This window comes from Bos javanicus, chromosome 11, assembly GCF_032452875.1.
Source record: "Bos javanicus breed banteng chromosome 11, ARS-OSU_banteng_1.0, whole genome shotgun sequence".
Classification (NCBI taxonomy): Eukaryota; Metazoa; Chordata; class Mammalia; order Artiodactyla; family Bovidae; genus Bos; species Bos javanicus.
The window spans coordinates 16,023,317-16,041,647 of record NC_083878.1 but is presented as its reverse complement, the minus strand read 5'-3'; the positions used below and the strand labels follow the sequence as shown (position 1 = coordinate 16,041,647).

At 40.3% G+C, this 18,331-nt stretch overlaps 1 protein-coding gene across 13 annotated transcripts in view; it reads right to left on the bottom strand.

Moving 5' to 3' along the window:
- Window positions 1-18,331, bottom strand: part of LTBP1 (latent transforming growth factor beta binding protein 1) — a 456,789-nt gene that overhangs the window by 29,782 nt on the left and 408,676 nt on the right. For all 13 annotated transcript variants that reach the window (XM_061432037.1, XM_061432039.1, XM_061432038.1 and 10 more), the window contains 5 exons: window positions 13,853-14,029; window positions 12,920-13,006; window positions 12,173-12,301; window positions 11,357-11,497; window positions 10,220-10,390 (listed from right to left, as the gene is read on the bottom strand). In XM_061432037.1, coding sequence (XP_061288021.1) covers window positions 10,220-10,390; window positions 11,357-11,497; window positions 12,173-12,301; window positions 12,920-13,006; window positions 13,853-14,029 — 705 coding nt within the window. The remainder of the gene's footprint in view (window positions 1-10,219; window positions 10,391-11,356; window positions 11,498-12,172; window positions 12,302-12,919; window positions 13,007-13,852; window positions 14,030-18,331) is intronic.

Here is an 18,331-nt window from a genome sequence, read left to right as displayed (position 1 = left end):
GCTGGAGAAGATTCTTGAGTGTCCTTTGGACAGCAAGGAGATCAAACCAGTCAATCCTGAAGGAAATCAACCCTGAATATTCACTGGAAGGACTGAAGCTGAAGCTCCAATACTTTGGCCACCTGATGCGAAGAACTGACTCATTGGAAAAGAGTCTGATGCTGGGAAAGATTGAAGGTGGGAGGAGAAGGGGACAACAGAGGATGAGACGGTTGGATGGCATCATGGACTCAACTGACATGAGTTTGAGCAAACTCTGGGAGATGCTAAAGGACAGGGAAGCCTGGAGTGCTGCCGTCCATGAGGTCGCAGAGTCCAAAACGACTGAGCAAACAGGTTGAAACACCAGTGGCGCAGTACACTGTATCAACCAATAGGTGGCGCTCTCTCAACACACTAAGTCTCCCCTCAAAATTTCTTAACTTCTAAATTTTAGATTGGGCTTCTATCAAGACTTTATCAACTCTTTATGTTCAGTTTTCTCACAGTATGTCTAATTATTTTAACAATTTACTTAACAGAAGTCTAATTATTTTAACAAGATAACCACAGGCACTGGGATCCCTGAGCACTTGAGATCCCAGTGTTCCAATAATGTGTCTCATTTTCTTTCATTTGCAGGTCAACTGGTTTTTATTTCCACAGGATAACAGCAACCTATATATCATGTACATTTTCTCAGAAAATTTCAGTTTATATTTTTAAGAGTAGCAATAAATAAAAACATTAAAGGTTTATTTAGATAAGTGCTAGGCATCATCAACAGTTTAATTCACTGAGAATTCCTGACTTGTTTTAATCCATTAATTCATCAAGAATGTATTAAGCACATCATCTATGTGCTTAACTCTGATACAGAGTCTAACTTGGCTAAGCTCACTGTCTGGCTCTAAAGCTCATATAGATTTTCTCTCAGCACACAGCAGGGTGAGAAGATGGAAAAAAATCTCAGCTTTTTATTTTTCATTATCACTTTTATATTCTAAGTGATACGGTTTATCTGTGATGAGCTGTGAGACCTTGGGGCGGCAGGGGCTGGAGTAACACCAGGAGCACGGATTGTGGTTGAGAGCACGGATGCCAACCCCTGGATTTGAATCTGCCGTTTCCTGGTATCTGACCATGGCAGTTAATGCAGTCTGTGCCTCAGTTCCTCTCTCCCCAAAAGGAAGTAATTACATACCTACCTCATAGGATGGCTGGGATAATTAAGTATCTTAATTGATGATAAGCATCCTGAACATGCCTGGCATTGAGCAATATACGTTAGCTACCATCATTTTTTATTCAGATGGAGACCCAGAAAAACCAAGCTACATAAAATTCATATTCCAATAAACTCCAGATCTCAGAGTTCATGACTTCCTTCTAGCATGACACTGAAAGCTTACAGAAAGATCAAACAATGGCCACCCTCTGTCGTTCATAACATGGATACAATGGTTGGACTTTCCTGACTTGGTTTTCCAAATAGCTTTTTCTCTCAGAGGCTGGCTGTGATAGCATGATAAGGAGTCCAGACGTGATGGTCCTCCCAAAGCAGTTCAGCACTTCCCTCCCCAGTCAAGACCAAAAAAAACATTTTAAGAACAGGCAGGATTAGAGGTTACTGAGAGGGGAAAGAAAAGAAGAGGACCTGGGGGCAAGAATAAGAGAAATTCCAGAACTGAGGAAGGGGAGGCTGTCCGTACACAACCACTTCAGCAAACTCACCGCGATGCCGCTCTCAGCCCTCTGAAACCTTTTCCTCAGGCCTGGTGTTTGGCCTCCCAGACTGCAGCTGAGACGTAAAATGGGACCCCAGCAGCCCCAGAAATGCACTGAATGGTACCACAAGGCAGATCTCACATCAGGTCACCCTGACACAACCCATCAACCTCCACTCACTCACTCTGCACGTGGTACCAATCCACACGTTGCCATCGAACTTCAGAGAACACTATTTAGGGAGCCACTCCTATCTCCCCCAACTACCAGAATCCTCAGATGCAGTTGCTGCCTTAGCAAGAATTAGTGCCCATGACCTATTGGACCAGAAGTGTGAAAGCCTGTCCTGGCGCCAAGGCTTTACTTTGCACTGCACTTTAATGCTCGAAGCTGATGACAAGCACTGCGATTTATTCCTTAAATTCCTCCAGCACTGTTTCCATCAGCAACTAATTGTTCCCCAAAGCAGGGCTGCACTCCTTGGGAAACTGGAAGGCTCAGTGACAGGCTGGGATTCACCCAGGGCTTTTATTAACAGATAGATAACATGGTTCTTTTTCAACTATCATATATCCCTCAACAGCATCATTTAAAAGGTTCAGTGGCAGAACAAGCAAATCAGTTTTAAAATTCACACATTCTCTGCTTCCTCTTTGAAAAATTAATAACAGCATTAAAGGCAGTTTTAACATAATCAGGTTGAATGCTGTCGGGTGTCTCAAGAACCTTGCTAGTGTGGTCCAAGGACCAGTAGCAGCTGCATTGCCTTGGGACTTAAGAATGTAGACTCCTGGCCACCTCCCCTCCACCTAGAAACGAGAATCTGTCTTTTTTAAAAATAAGATTGTCATGTAGTTGGCATGCCCATTAATGTGGATGAAGCAGCGGTCTAGAAGAGAAAGTTTTATAAAAGGATATTATTTCTGCATTTGTCTATCCTTAATTCATGTCCAGATGCTATTAGGAAGTTGTGTACTTTATAAGAGCCCTGGGTTTCAGTTACATTTGAAAATTCATTTGGCCTGAGTCGCCTAGCAGTAGTAGCAGTAAGTGCTAAAATCTTCTAATGCTTCCTATGTCCTTGCACGCTTCCTAGATAGCTCAAGCAGTAAAGAATCTGCCTGCAATGCAGGAGACCTGGGTTCGATTCCTGGGTCAGGAAGATCCCTTGGAGAAGGGCATGGCAACCCACTCCAGTATTCCTGCCTGGAGAATTCCATGGACAGAGGAGTCTGGAGGGCTACAGTCCATGGCGTTGCAAAGAGTCGGGACCTGACTGCGTGACTAACGCTTTCACTTCTCACACGTGTCGAGCACTGTGCTAAGTGTTCATGTGTTCACGTATTTGACTCTTACCACAACCCTGTGAGGTGGGTGATATTAGTTTCATGTGAGGAAACTGAGGCCCAGAGAGACAAAGGAACAGGGCTATGTAGCTAGAAAGTTGCCAAGCCAGGATTCACAGCCAGGCAACCAGGTCAGAGTCCATGTGCTCACCCCTCAGCTCTGGCCCTTCTCGCTTGCCACACTCCAGCAGAAACACGCTCAGTGGGAGATGGCTTGGTGTAGATATGATCAGAACATCAGGTATGAATCAAGGAAATGCCAGCTAACCAAAGGGCCTGTGCAAAAATTGCTTAACTTTGCCATGGACTTCTCCCTGGTTTCAGGGTATCCCTAAGTTTAGTTCGAGGCCCATAATTTCAGAGCTATGTAAGAAACACTCCTTCTGCGCTATTTACTTCCTATATGCCAACAGAAACAGAATAGTGGTTTTCAATATGTGTTTCTTGGAACCCCAGGGTCCTTCACCAATACCTTGAGAGCCTAACTTGTTGTTCTCCCTACAAGTAGCAGTATTAATGAATTTATACATTGGAAGTTAAAATAATATTTCAACTGACAAAAGACTACCATTTTTTTAAAATAAAGGAGTAAAAATCACTGATTTTGAGGATTTGACTAAGTATAGAGATTCCTTTTGGAAAATTTATCATCACTACTATGCATGTTTAAGTTAGGAAGAGTACAGAAGAGATGCTAAACTTTTTTAATTCGGCATGTGGTACCACTGTTTCTTCATACCACATACTTTCCTAAAAAAAAGTTACACAGTATGTATTTGTTCACATGATTTGTTGAATTTACACTTAAAATTTTGTTTTGTAAAATCTCAGTTAAAAGTTGGAGAAGGACATGGCAACCCACTCCAGTACTCTTGCCTGGAAAATCCCATGGATGGAGGAGCTTAGTAGACTGCAGTCCACGGGGTCACTAAGAGTTGGACACGACTGAACGGCTTCACTTTCACTTTTCACTTTCATGCATTGGAGAAGGAAATGGCAGCCCACTCCAGTGTCTTGCCTGGAGAATCCCAGGGACAGAGGAGCCTGCTGGGCTGCCGTCTACGGGGTCACACAGAGTCGGACACGACTGAAGTGACTTAGCAGCAGCAGCAGTTAAAAGTAACTGATGAGGGACTTACTAGAGGTCCAGTGGTTCAGAATCTTCCTGCCAATGCAGGGGACAGGAGTTCCATCTCTGGTCTGGAAGACCCCACATGCCTCACAGCAACTAAGTCTGTGCACCACAACAACAGAGCCCAAGCTCTAGAGAGCCCTTGAGCCACAACCACTGAAGCCTGAGCACCGCAACCAGGGAAAGCCCACATGCAGCAATGAAAACCCAATGCAGTCAAAAATAAGTAACTGTTTAAAAATTGATGTAATATTTTAAAATTCATTTCTAACACCAAAATAACTTGAATAGTCAAATCTAACTTGAACTTAGATTTGCAAAGGCACTAGATCATCAGATTTACATGCAGCAAATACTTAAATATCACAGGATCAGGACAGGGACAGAATAAAATGAAAATATGTGCAGAACCTTTCATAAAGGAGTTTCCATAACAGCAAGCATCAAGAAAGCAAGCATGCCAGAACCCAAATGTTGGGGTTGTAAATAGAATATGCAACAATGTTCCCACAAATCTGTAAGACTAGACGCAATGTCCAATCAAAGAAACGGTCAAAGGATATAATAATTCACTAACAAGGAAATAATAAATCATCTATAACAAGGAAAAGATGCTCAAATTCCCTAGAAATAAGGGAGACACATGTAAGATACCCTTCTTGAGCATATTATAACAATTTTAAAGATGACTAGTCTTTAAAAGTTATTAGTGCTAAAATGGTATGATAAAAATGGCATTTCAAACACTATCATTGGAGAAGCGTAAATTTGTATTTTTAGAGAATAAAAAGTAAATTTAAAGTTCACATACTTCTTGACCTAGTATTTTCATTTGTAGGAATTTTCTTATCAAGATACTTCCAAAGCAACATATAAGGTACATACATGAAGGTTCACTTCATGTGAGCCTTCATACATGAAGATACATACATGAAGATTGGGGCAGGACAAGGGTGGGGGAAGACAGCCCAAATGTCTGGAGGGATTAAATAAAACATGGTACAGACATACCTTGTCTGTAAATATGCTTTGTTTTACTGCATTTTTTTTTTTAACAGATTGTAGGTTTGTGACAACCTTGCATCAAGCAAGTCTTTTGGAACCATACTTCCAACAGTATTTGGTCATTTCCTATCCGTGTCACATTTTGGAAATTCTCACATTATTTCAAACATTATTATTTACTATATTTATTAGGGTGATCTTCAATGTTACCATTGTAATTGTTGTAGGCTACCACAAACCCCACCCATATGAGACAGCAAACTGAACTGAATGTTGAGACAAAGGACTTGGAATATCACGTAAAACTAGTTGAGAAAGCAGCAGGAGGGTTTGACAGGACTGACTTCAATTTTGAAGTAATTTCAACATTAGCTAAAATGCCATTAAACAGCATTGCATGCTCAAAGACATCATTTGTAAAGACAGAATCAGTTGAGATGGCAAACTTCACTGTTGTATTCTTTTAAGAAATTGCCACAGTCACTCCCGCCTCCAGCTGCTGCTCCTGCTGCTAAGTCGCTTCAGTCATGTGGACCCCATAGATGGCAGCCCACCAGGCTCCTCTGTCCCTGGGATTCTCCAGGCAAGAACACTGGAGTGGGTTGCCATTTCCTTCTCCAATTCATGAAAGTAAAAAGTGAAAGTGAAGTCGCTGAGTCTTGTCTGACTCTTAGCGACCCCATGGACTGTGGCCCACCAGGCTCCTCCGTCCATAGGATTTTCCAAGCAAGAGTTCTGGAGTGGGATGCCACTGCCTTCTCCACCCGTTTCCAGCAACCATCCCCTAATCAGTCAGCAATATCAATATCAAGGCAAGACCCTTGACCAGCAAAAAGATAACTTGCTGAAGGCTTAGATTATGGTTAGCATGCTCTAGCAATACAGTGTTTTTAATTAAGGCACGTACATTTTTTTTAGTACACTTAATAGACATAAATACTTTACAATGTAAATTTAAGTTTTATGTGCTCTGGGAAACCAGGAAGTTCAGGTGACTTCTCTTTTGCAATATTCACTTTATCATGGTGGTCTGGAACTGAATCCATAATATCTCCAAGATATGCCTGTACAGATTGCCAACATCCATTGGATCATAGAAAAAGCAAGAGAAATTCATAAAAACATCTACTTCTGCTTTATTGACAACACCAAAGCCTTTGACTGTGTGGATCACAACAAACTGTGGAAAATTCTGAAAGAGATGGGAATACCAGACCACCTGACCTGCCTCCTGAGAAATCTGTATGCTGGTCAAGAACCAACAGTTAGAACTGGACATGGAACAACAGACTGGTTCCAAATAGGAAAAGGAATACGTCAAGGCTGTATACTGTCACTCTGTTTATTTAACTTATATGCAGAGTACATCATGAGAAATGCTGGACTGGAAGAAACACAAGCTGGAATCAAGATTGCTGGGAGAAGTATCAATAACCTCAGATACACAGATGACACCACCCTTATCGCAGAAAGTGAAGAGGAACTGAAGAGCCTCTTGATGAAACTGAAAGAGGAGAGTGAAAAAGTTGGCTTAAAACTCAACATTCAAAAAACTAAGATCATGGCATCCGGTCCCATCACTTCATGGCAAATAGCTGGGGAAACAGTGGAAACAGTGACGGATTTTATTTTCCTAGGCTCCAAAATCACTGCAGATGGTGACTGCAGCCATGAAACAAAAGACGCTTGTTCCTTGGAAGAAAAGCTATGACCAACCTAGACAGTGTACTCAGCCATTAAAAAGAATACATTTGAATCAGTTCTAATGAGGTGGATGAAACTGGAGCCTACTATACAGACTGAAGTAAGCCAGAAGGAAAAACACCAATACAGTATACTAACGCATATATATGGAATTTAGAAAGATGGTAACAATAACCCTGTGTATGAGACAGCAAAAGAGACACTGATGTATAGAACAGTCTTATGGACTCTGTGGGAGAGGGAGAGGGTGGGAAGATTTGGGAGAATGGCATTGAAACATGTAAAATATCATGTATGAAACGAGATGGCAGTCCAGGTTCGATGCACGATACTGGATGCTTGGGGCTAGAGCACTGGGAGGACCCAGAGGGATGGTATGCAGAGGGAGGAGGGAGGAGGGTTCAGGATGGGGAATACATGTATACCTGTGGCGGATTCATTTTGATATTTGGCAAAACTAATACAATTATGTAAAGTTTAAAAATAAAATAAAAAAAAATAAATTAAAAAAAAAAAAAAAGGCAGAGACATTACTTTGCCAACAAAGGCCCATCTAGTCAAAACTATGGTTTTTCCAGTAGTCACGTATGGATGTGAGAGTTGGACTATAAGGAAAGCTGAGAGCCAAGGAATTGATGCTTTTTAGCTGTGGTGTTGGAGAAGACTCTTGAGAGTCCCTTGAACTGCAAGGAGATCCAAACAGTCCATCCTAAAGGAAATCAGGCCTGAATATTCATTGGAAGGACTGATGCTGAAGCTGGAATTCCAATACTTTGGCCACCTGATGCAAAGAATTGACTCACTGGAAAAGACCCTGGTGCTGGAAAAGATCAAAGGCAGAAGGAGAAGGGGACGACAGAGGATGAGATGGTTGGTTGGCATCACCAACTTGATGGACATGCGTTTGAGTAAGCTCTGGGAGTTGGTGATGGACAGGAAAGCCTGGCATGTTGCAGTCCATGGGGTCGCAGAGTTGGACATGATTGAGCGACTGAACTGAATTGAACAGATGCCTGTACACGCACAAAACAAAGCCTGCATATCCATTTAAAAGTTACCATTTTTCACTAGTTCTATGACACCCTAGACTGTAAAATACATCCTGATATAATAGACATAAAGGTGTGAAAAAATAGCTTGTAGCCATTAATCAATTTCAGTTATAGGATACCCCCAATTTCAGAGATGCTGAAGAGTAAACCAAAAAAGAACATGCACCTAAAATCAATGACACAGCTTTCAGTTTTAAATATTTTCTTAAATATAAATGTATAATAACTAATACAAAACTTAAGCAATAATCGATACACAGAATTAAAGACTTGGATGATGAAAACACCAACTGTTAAGAGTGAACACCTTCAGAGGTACAAGCTATTAGGTATAAAATAACTGATAAGCATATACTGTACAACATGGGGAATATGGCCAATTTTTCACAATAACTATAAATGGAGTATAACTTTTAAAAACTGTGCATCATTATATTGTACACCTGTAACTTCTATGATACACCAACACTGTACTTCAATTTAAGAAAAAGAGTGAACATTTTCAAGGTGGAGAGTCAGTTTTGATGGGGTAGGTGGAAGGGGACATAAACTCTTAATTTTTTAGAAGTATACATATATATATATATATTTTTTTTAAAGTAAACAATAAAAACACTGCCTAGTTAGAAAGGTGTAAGCTATCCAAACACCATGATAAGATGACTCAAGTCATATATATTGCATTCGCCTCCTCAGATTTCATCTTCCTCTCCTTGTGGCATCTGCCAGGAACAGAGGTAACAGGGATGCTAATAATCTGCCACGCTCCTGGTTATCCTGCTCCACCAAAATCCTCCCAGTTCTCACAACAATGCAACAAGAGCGATGCCTTCACTTTATAAATGAGCTCCACTGGGTGAGGTTCTTTTTTCCCAGTTCATGCTGCTGCCATGGGCAGCTCTGAGTTCCAGACCCACATTTTCTGTACCCAGAACCCACCCTCTTTCCGTTTCTGGGCTACTAGCATTACCATCTATATCTTTATGTGTTTGTTCTTCCCCCTTTGCTATTCCTTTTCCTTTTATGGCATTTCAAATTACTTTCTTTTTATGCTACCTTGGTTTTAAGTTATTTCCAAGCTAAAAAGCTGATTTATTAAATGATTGGAAAATTACATTCTAACTAACTAAAAATTAGAGCATTTCCTCTTCTAAGCAATTCTTTCCCTCTTTGCCATTCTGAGAATTTGTTCATTATGAACTCCTGCACTTTATACCCACACAGTATTTTTCTGGCTTTAACAACCAATTCTATAGTCAAAGACAAAAATGCTATACCCAAGACTTTCAAGTGCTTTCCTTTAACAGGCACTAAGAGGCTGCAGGGGTAAGAAGAGAAATAGGCCATCAGCACGGACCCCAACAGTCACCAAGCAGCCCAGCCTGGAGCCCAGAGTTGGTACCTTCAAGCCCTCCTCCCAGATGAAGAGAAGGGAGGAAACTGAGAGCTTCGCTGATCCCACTTTTTCTGTTTTTGACCCCAGGTTTAAAACTTGAAGGCCTTTGCCAGTGGCTCAGCAGCAAAGAATGTGCCTGCAATGCAGGAGCCACAGGAGACATGGGTTTGACCCTTGGAGCTGGAAGATGCCCTGGAAGAGGGCATAGCAACCCACTCCAGTTTTCTTGCCTGGAGAATCCCATGGACAGAGGAGCCTGGCAGGCTACAGTCCATAGGGTTGCAAAGAGTCAGACAAAACTGGAGTGACTTGGCATGCACACACTACAATTTGAAAGTCAGGAAGATTTGTTCAAATACATTTCACTTACTTTTATACTGTTTTCCTTCACGGTTCTAACCCTTCTGTGGAGGGGGGGAACTCTTCTCTCCCACAAAGAGGTTGACATAAAAACTTGAGCTTTGACCTATGGAGAGTGTCTAGTCCCTGATACTTTTTGCTCTAAGCAGAAACTATCAGAAGTGAGAAGGATTGTAGGAAAAAAAGAAGTATCAGGAAATATAAATTCTCAAGACCTATACCACCAACTGCTAAGATGCATTACATTTCTTTGGGTCATTTATCATTCTTTGGAGGGAAATAAAATGAGGGTTTCAAAAATTAATGACAATGTCTGGATTGGAGGCAAACCAGGAGTCAGATGTTATGTAATCTGCTCCTGTAATGTGCGTGCGCGTGCACACATACCCCTCTGATGAAAGTAAGATATCAGGAGTGAAGTTGAAGATATTTAGGTAAAAGAATTATCAGCTTCCAAAGGAGGTGAGAAGAACTGGTTTCCAAACACCTCCAGCAGAAGGACTTGGTAAGGGCTCACCTGAATCCTTCATGGGACAGAGGGCGCACTGCATGCCCCAGGCCTCTCCGTACAAACAGCAGCACTCCGTGTACGTTGTCTGCTTGCCGACAAGAGGGCGGCTACACACATACTCGTCACTCAGATGTTCCCAGCACAGATCTTGGTAGACATCGGTTTCTTCAATTTGTTCTGAAAAGGAAGACACGGTTCCATGACAATTGCACTGCTATTCCGACTTCATAGACACTGTGGTAGAAGCCAGCGAGTCTCAAAGTTTCCATCCCGATTTCTAAACGTGACTTCCAAGTAAAAGTCTGAAGCCAGCCTGGTCTTTCCATGGATCAAACCTCTGTCATCTCCAACTGCGTGTCATTCCATCAGCTGAAATTCAACCTGCCCATCATGTTCCAATTAAATCCTTCCCTCTGTAGCTTCCACATTATGTAAAACCCTCCACGATCTTGCCTATACTTTATAATCCTGATGGACTTCTTATTCTTCCAATATCTGATTTTTCACGTTTACTCCTCTGTCAAATCCTACCTTTTTCCTTCTACACAAAATTTTGGGGATTCAGCCTTTTTCATCCATTTCATCTGCCAAAGCCCTGAACGAGTGACACTTCATCCTAGGGTTCTTAATTCTAACCTTTCTACTTTTCAATAGATTTCAACCAAAGCAGTCTCCTGAATGTGCTGATACATTGATCAATTAAGTCAATTATTAGGAGCACATCACCTTCAGGGATGAACAGGGACTCCAGAGCCCTCCACTACTGATTAATTCCACCCTCTGCTCTGCCCAGTCTCATCTGTGTCCTCTATTCAGTCAAGCAAACCTAATTATTTTCCCTTCAACTTACATCTTCCTCAGTTGCCTTCGAGGGTTAAATATGATCAACCCCCAGGTATGGAAGAGCTCTGCCATCTGCTCAGTCACTCCTTGTCCTGGTGTCCTTTAAATCAGTATGTGCAGGGTGTTAAATCTGCACATTGGTGATACGAAACTTATTCTTTCTCTTAGCATCTCATTTTAATTTTTTCAAAATACCCAAGGAATCCGTTTTTCTATTTTCCAACAGCTCACATTTCAGTCAAAAGGAAAACCTTATGACATTTATTTGGACACAGACTTGCTTCTCACATCCAAACATACCATGTGATTCAGTTGGTCGGATACATCTTTTTTCTGAAGCATCCAGGACCATTGGGTGTGTACAGAAGCAGTTATAAGAGCCTTCTGTATTAATGCACTGGCCATCAATGCAACTGTTGGGGTCTTGACACTCGTCTATATCTTCAGAGGAAAAAAAAAATGAAAGAAAATCAGCAATCAGTTACACCTCATACACTTAACCAAACTTAATACACCACTAAATTTAGTCCAGATTTCAAGGTCTGCCACATTTTAATTAGCTACACATCATCATCCAAAAGAGAGCAGCTCTGACTATAAAAATGTTAAGCTGTATTGATTGGAAAAATAACATTGCCCTACAGCTGCTGACATTAAATAAGGAAAGAAAACATTTAAGAACAGGATATACTTAGAAATTTAAGATAAAATGCCTCTTTATGACAGTTTTAAAATTATTTCCTTTTGCTATGTTTTTCTGCATAGTATATATGGTTTTCTGCTTAGGCATCAGTCTGGGTCCGTATTTAAAAATGACTTTCAGTGTATGGTATGAGTGATGAAACAGGAGGCTCCCCAGACCAAAAGAACACTTCAGTTATACCAGTGACCTGAATTATAATTCCACACTGAATATTAACTCTTCAAAATCTATTCAAACAATAGTTTGAAGGATTTTTATTTTCTTAAATATTGCTCAAGAAAAGGATTCATAAAACATTTACAAATCTTTTCAACATGAGATTTAGATTCTAATAAACTTTTTATACAAAACATTACTATTTTTTTTCCCATCTGTTTTCACAGGACATTACAAAATATCCTCTTAAAACTTACCAAAGCACTGCAATTTGACAGGATCGTAGTATGTCCCTTGCTTACAGTAGCATTCATAACCAGGCTGAGTGTTCATACAGAAGCCATTTTTGCAGATCTCTTGTCCAAAAAGTAGGCATTCATCTGCATCTATGGGGAAAAAATGGTCATAATATCTGTATCACTGAGATGTTAAAGTGAGTGGTTAATAAGGAAATACTCATATGTGTAGTTTAAATTTCACCAAAGTGAAAAATCTGGAATTTATTTTAGAATTACAGGCTAATAACATGAAATGTATAAAGCACATTGACTTTTATTTTCTTCTTTTCCATTCCTTATCTCTAATCTATGGCCATTAGTAAAAGGTCCTAGCAAAGTAGGATGCTTTATAAAAAAGCAAAAATCTTTGCTTTGTTGATAACCATTAAAGGCCAACATAGTGATCAAATTTATATTGGTCCTAACATACAATTTTTAATATTGTCCTGGAATAAAAGAATGAATCTATTAAAGTACAGAATTTTGTATTAAGTACTTTTACATATGTTACCTTATTTTATCCTCATGACAGCCTCTGAAACATCATTTCAGAGGTGGAAACTCAGAATCTTGAGTGAAATCCCACCGTCATACAGTCTTACATGATCTACTTCCCAAGCCACACTTCTACCAAGACTACTGGGGAGAATTCGAACACAAGCCACGCTTCCACTTGAATGTCAGATATGAACACTCATTGCAAATTAGTTTCTGCTTGAAACTGACCTTTATAGTTTTCACCATCAACGCCATAAGAGGATTCTTCCGAGGGAACAAAACCTTTCCCTCTAGGACACATTTCAGTGAATTCAGCTGATTTCAGAAGAGGCAAGGGGGAAAAAAAAAAAAAAAAGGTGGGAAAAAGAAAGAAAAAAGTCCATGATTTTTTTCCCCCTACAAGTATGTTTTACATTCAGTTTTGCTTTCTCAAATTCAGCAACTTAAAGGCAAACCTTGCCATCCAATTCAGACAAATAAATTCAGTACAATCTCTAAATTACAAAGTAGGTGCAAATAAACCTAATGACTTCATAAGTTTACTTATAATTTTTAAAAAACTTGATAGTTCACTTATGTTATTTATCCATGTTTTACTTACAAGTGCTATGGACTTTCACGACTTATTGCACCATTACTATGGTCTCCAGTATTTTACCTGGACGAGGGCATGGCAACCCACTCCAGTATTCTTGCCTGGAGAATCCCATGGACAGAGGAGCCTGGTGGGCGACAGTCCATAGGGTCGCAAAGAGTCAGAAAAGACTGAAGCGACCTGAGCACTAGTATTCTAAATTTCTAATAAGAATCCATCAAGAAAAATCTTGGCTTAAATATACAAGCTCTAATTAGGAACAATGCTGTGTCAGTGTCAGAAAAATCATTGCTTTTATATTAAAAATGGAATAAAACTGAATTAAGTTTCTGACAAAATATCATATGGAATGTCACCATAACAGCATATTCTGTGATAAACAGAAGTTCAGGAATTTATATTGAAGCAAACAGGGTTTGGTTTCTAGCTTTCTAGAAACCCACTCAATTTGACTACAGCAGGTACCAGCACTTTGAGGCTTCAATAACCCAAATGAGAACATTCCAAGACCCGTGAACAGCACACAACAAATACCAGTGTGAACACAGCACTCAGCTGACTCTTACCAGTCCCCGGGACCGGGCAGGGGAAAATCTCACAGTTGTCTCCCCACCCAGCACCGGAGGTGCAGCAGCACTCCTGCTTGGTGACATTGGGAGCCAGCACGTTGTCACACAGACTGGCGTCGTTCAGGTTATAGTAGCATTCTTTCTTTTCTTCTCTGGGTTCATCTACTTCTGAGTCTAAAGAGAAAGCAAGAAAGAGTGTTGACAGGGTACATCAAATCTACCTATATCGCAATGGAGTCAAAACAGAGTGGACTGGATGTGCCAACGGCACTTCATTTACGGAAGGCTGCTTTCTATTCTGTGTCAGATTCTTCCACTGCAAGATAAAAAATGCACTTGAATCCTGAATTTTCATGGATTTCTAACCCACCCCAACGTGTAAATCTGTCAAAATCATTTCCTTTGACGTTAACCAATTACTATATTCATGTGAATTTGGCTGTGAGTACAGTTTCCATATCTGCTTTCTTGCCAAACATAGGGCCATTCTTTACTGAGCTATAACACCTACTTAAATCAATGAACATTTTCCTGACACTGAACCAGAGATGTGAGGCCACTCATAATATTTAACCCTTAGTTACTGAGTTAACCATGCTCCCCCAATCTTTCCTGAACAGTGCAAAGCAGAGGAAGACAACCAGAAAAACACTGCAGTAACCTGAGTCTATAAAATACTCTACTCAAATTGCTGCAACTGTATGACTTTGAATGAAACAGTAAGAGCCAGCTAAGCCTCAGGACAGCATTTCAAGCCCAGGTTCTAGTCCCAGCACAAGTGTGTCCTAAAGAGTATATATTCCAACAGAGTCCTTTTGACTTTCTGTCTAAAAGACAAGGTGATATGATAGAACACAAAGGATAAAGACCTCCAGTGAATTCCCTTGTGGTCCAGTGGTGAGGACCCTGCACTTTCATTGATGAGGGCACAGGTTCAATACCTGGTCAGGGAACTAAGGTAAGATTCCACAAGCTGCACAGTTCAGCCATAAAAAACAAAAACAAAAAAAAACAAAAAAAAAACCAACTCCCCTTAGTTTCAGACAATACTAATGACTTAATCCCATCAGATTTGAAATCTATGAGCAAGTTTGTGCTTTTAAAAAATGATTTAAAAAATTTATTACCAAGTATCTCACATGCTAGTAAAGTAATGCTCAAAATTCTCCAAGCCAGGCTTCAGCAATATGTGAACCGTGAACTTCCTGATGTTCAAGTTGGTTTTAGAAAAGGCAGAGGAACCAGAGATCAAATTGCCAACATCCGCTGGATCACAGAAAAAGCAAGAGAGTTCCAGAAAAACATCTATTTCTGCTTTATTGATTATGCCAAAGCCTTTGACTGTGTGGATCACAATAAACTGTGGAAAATTCTTCAAGAGATGGGAATACCAGACCACCTGATCTGCCTCTTGAGAAATGTGTATGCAGGAAAAAAAAAAAAAGAAATGTGTATGCAGGTCAGGAAGCAACAGTTAGAACTGGACATGGAACAACAGACTGGTTCCAAATAGGAAAAGGAGTTCGTCAAGGCTGTATATTGTCACCCTGTTTATTTAACTTCTATGCAGAGTACATCATGAGAAACACTGGACTGGAAGAAACACAAGCTGGAATCAAGATTGCCGGGAGAAATATCAATCACCTCAGATATGCAGATGACACCACCCTTATGGCAGAAAGTGAAGAGGAACTCAGAAGCCTCTTGATGAAAGTGAAAGTGGAGAGTGAAAAAGTTGGCTTAAAGCTCAACATTCAGAAAACGAAGATCATGGCATCTGGTCCCACCACTTCATGGGAAATAGATGGGGAAACAGTGGAAACAGTGTCAGACTTTATTTTTCTGGGCTCCAAAATCACTACAGATGGTGACTGCAGCCATGAAATTAAAAGACGCTTACTAATCGCTTCTCGGCCTTTTGGCTAAGATCAAGTGTAGTAAAAGACGCTTACTCCTTGGAAGGAAAGTTATGACCAACCTAGATAGCATATTGAAAAGCAGAGACATTACTTTGCCAACAAAGGTTCATCTAGTCAAGGCTATGGTTTTTCCTGTGGTCATGTATGGATTTGAGAGTTGGACTGTGAAGAAGGCTGAGCGCTGAAGAATTGATGCTTTTGAACTGTGGTGTTGGAGAAGCCTCTTGAGAGTCCCTTGGACTGCAAGGAGATCCAACCAGTCCATCCTGAAGGAGATCAGCCCTGGGATTTCTTTGGAAGGAATGATGCTGAAGCTGAAACTCCAGTACTTTGGCCACCTCACGTGAAGAGTTGACTCATTGGAAAAGACTCTGATGCTGGGAGGGATTGGGGGCAGGAGGAGAAGGGGACAACAGAGGATGAGATGGTTGGATGGCATCACTGACTTGATGGACATGAGTCTCAGTGGACTCCGGGAGTTGGTGATGGACAGGGAGGCCTGGAGTGCTGCGATTAATGGGGTTGCAAAGAGTCGGACACGACTGAGCGACTGAACTGAACTGAACTGAACTGAAATGCTATAGAGTTCAAATTACTGCCTGATTCAGTTAGAATTTATTAAGTTTTAGTTTATGCTATGTCAAATTAAAAGTTGCTGTAATCAAGATTGCTGGGAGAAATATCAATAACCTCAGATATGCAGATGACACCACCCTAATGGCAGAAAGTAAAGAGGAACTAAAGAGCCTTTTGATGAAGGTGAAAGAAGACAGTGAAAAAGCTGGCTTAAAATTCAACATTCAAAAAAATAGAGATCATGGCACCCAGTCCCATCATTTCATGGGGAAATAATGGAAACAGTGACAGATTTTGTTTTGGGGGGCTCCAAATTCACTGCAGATGGTGACTGCAGACATGAAATTAAAACACACTTGCTCCTTAGAAGAAAAGCTGTGACAAACCTAGATACTATATTAAAAAGCGGAGACATCACTTTGTTGACAAAGGTCTGTCTAGTCAAAGCTATGGTTTTTCCAGTAGTCAAGTACGGATGTGAGAGTTAGGCCATAAAGAAGGCTGATCTCTGAAGAATTGATGCTTTTGAACTGTGGCACTGAAGAAGACTCTTGAGAGTCCCTCAGGCAGCAAGATCAAACCAGTCAATCCTAAAGGAAATCAGCGCTGAATATTCACTGGAAGGACTGATGCTAAAGCTCCAATACTTTGGCCACGTGATGCAAAGAGCTGACTCATTAGAAAAGACCCTGATGCTGGGAAAGATTGAGGGCAGGAGGAGGAGGAGCGGGCAACAGAGGATGAGATGGTTGGATGGAATCACCAACTCAAAGGACATGAGTTTGAGCAAACTCCGAGAGATAGTGAAGGACAGGGAGACCTGGTGTGCTACAATCCCTTAGGTCGCAAAGAGTCGGACACGACTGAGCAACTCAACAATAACAATTGCCATCCAATTATTTAGGTTAATACCAATGAAATATTTTCATTAGAATTGCTGTCTACAATTCTTAACCCAAACAAACTATAGGAACAAAGGCATAACACTTGCCAGTGAGGGTAAGACTTTAATTTCAATACCTACATTTTTTAAAAAGTTGATAGATCATTATACTATTAGGAAAGTTTAATGATTTATTTTCATAACAGTTTCCTATATATTTACTTTGGCAGGGTCAAATTGACTGCAGAAACCTGAATAATATATCACATAACAAAGGTGTCCTTGATGTGTAACTTCATAAAATTCTATCAGAAGAGCTACTGCCCTTCCTTTTCCCTTGTAGCAGTAAAAACAAGCAAAGAAGCAAACAAAGCTTTGACATGTATATTATTCCCAGAATGCAGAGAATCATTGAGAATGTAAAGGATCCCTCTTACCCTTGGCTCTGGCTAATTCTCAGGTTATTCTTTGTTTGACAGAATTCAGCTTGGACTCTACTTTAAGTCTTAACAGCTGATATCATATTCAAAGTAGAATAAGTATCCAGGAAAAAAACTGATATGCTGATCCTATGCAGTTTTTGAAGTGGTTTTAAAGCATTTCCTTGTATGTGAAATTGGATAAAACCTGTCACATTCCTTGTGTCAACTAGCTGTTCTAGAGTGCTGGGGACAGAGAGCTTTGCCGGATCTCGGGGAATGGATCACCACCAGCATTTCATCCTCTTCAAAATGGGCCCCAAGCTCTTCCATAGGGTATCACTGGGGAAAATTAAGGGTATTTTTAATTAATATTAAATCAATCATGAACCCTATAAAAATTATATAAACTTTCTCCCAAGATGTGTGAATAAGTTGGCAGTCTATTACTATGAACAATTCCACTCATTGTACTCAATTTGCCTTTAAATGCAAATACTTATTAATGAATGAATGCCTTTAGAAATATAAATAACTCAGCAACAGAACTAGAGCTTTGCCAATCAAACTAACAGTCTATTAAAAGAGTGCTCAATAATTGTTTTTCTCTTTGTACAAAGTTGTGGTTTCTATGACAAGATGGAATATTGTACAGTAACACCTCAATGAAGCCTGCTGT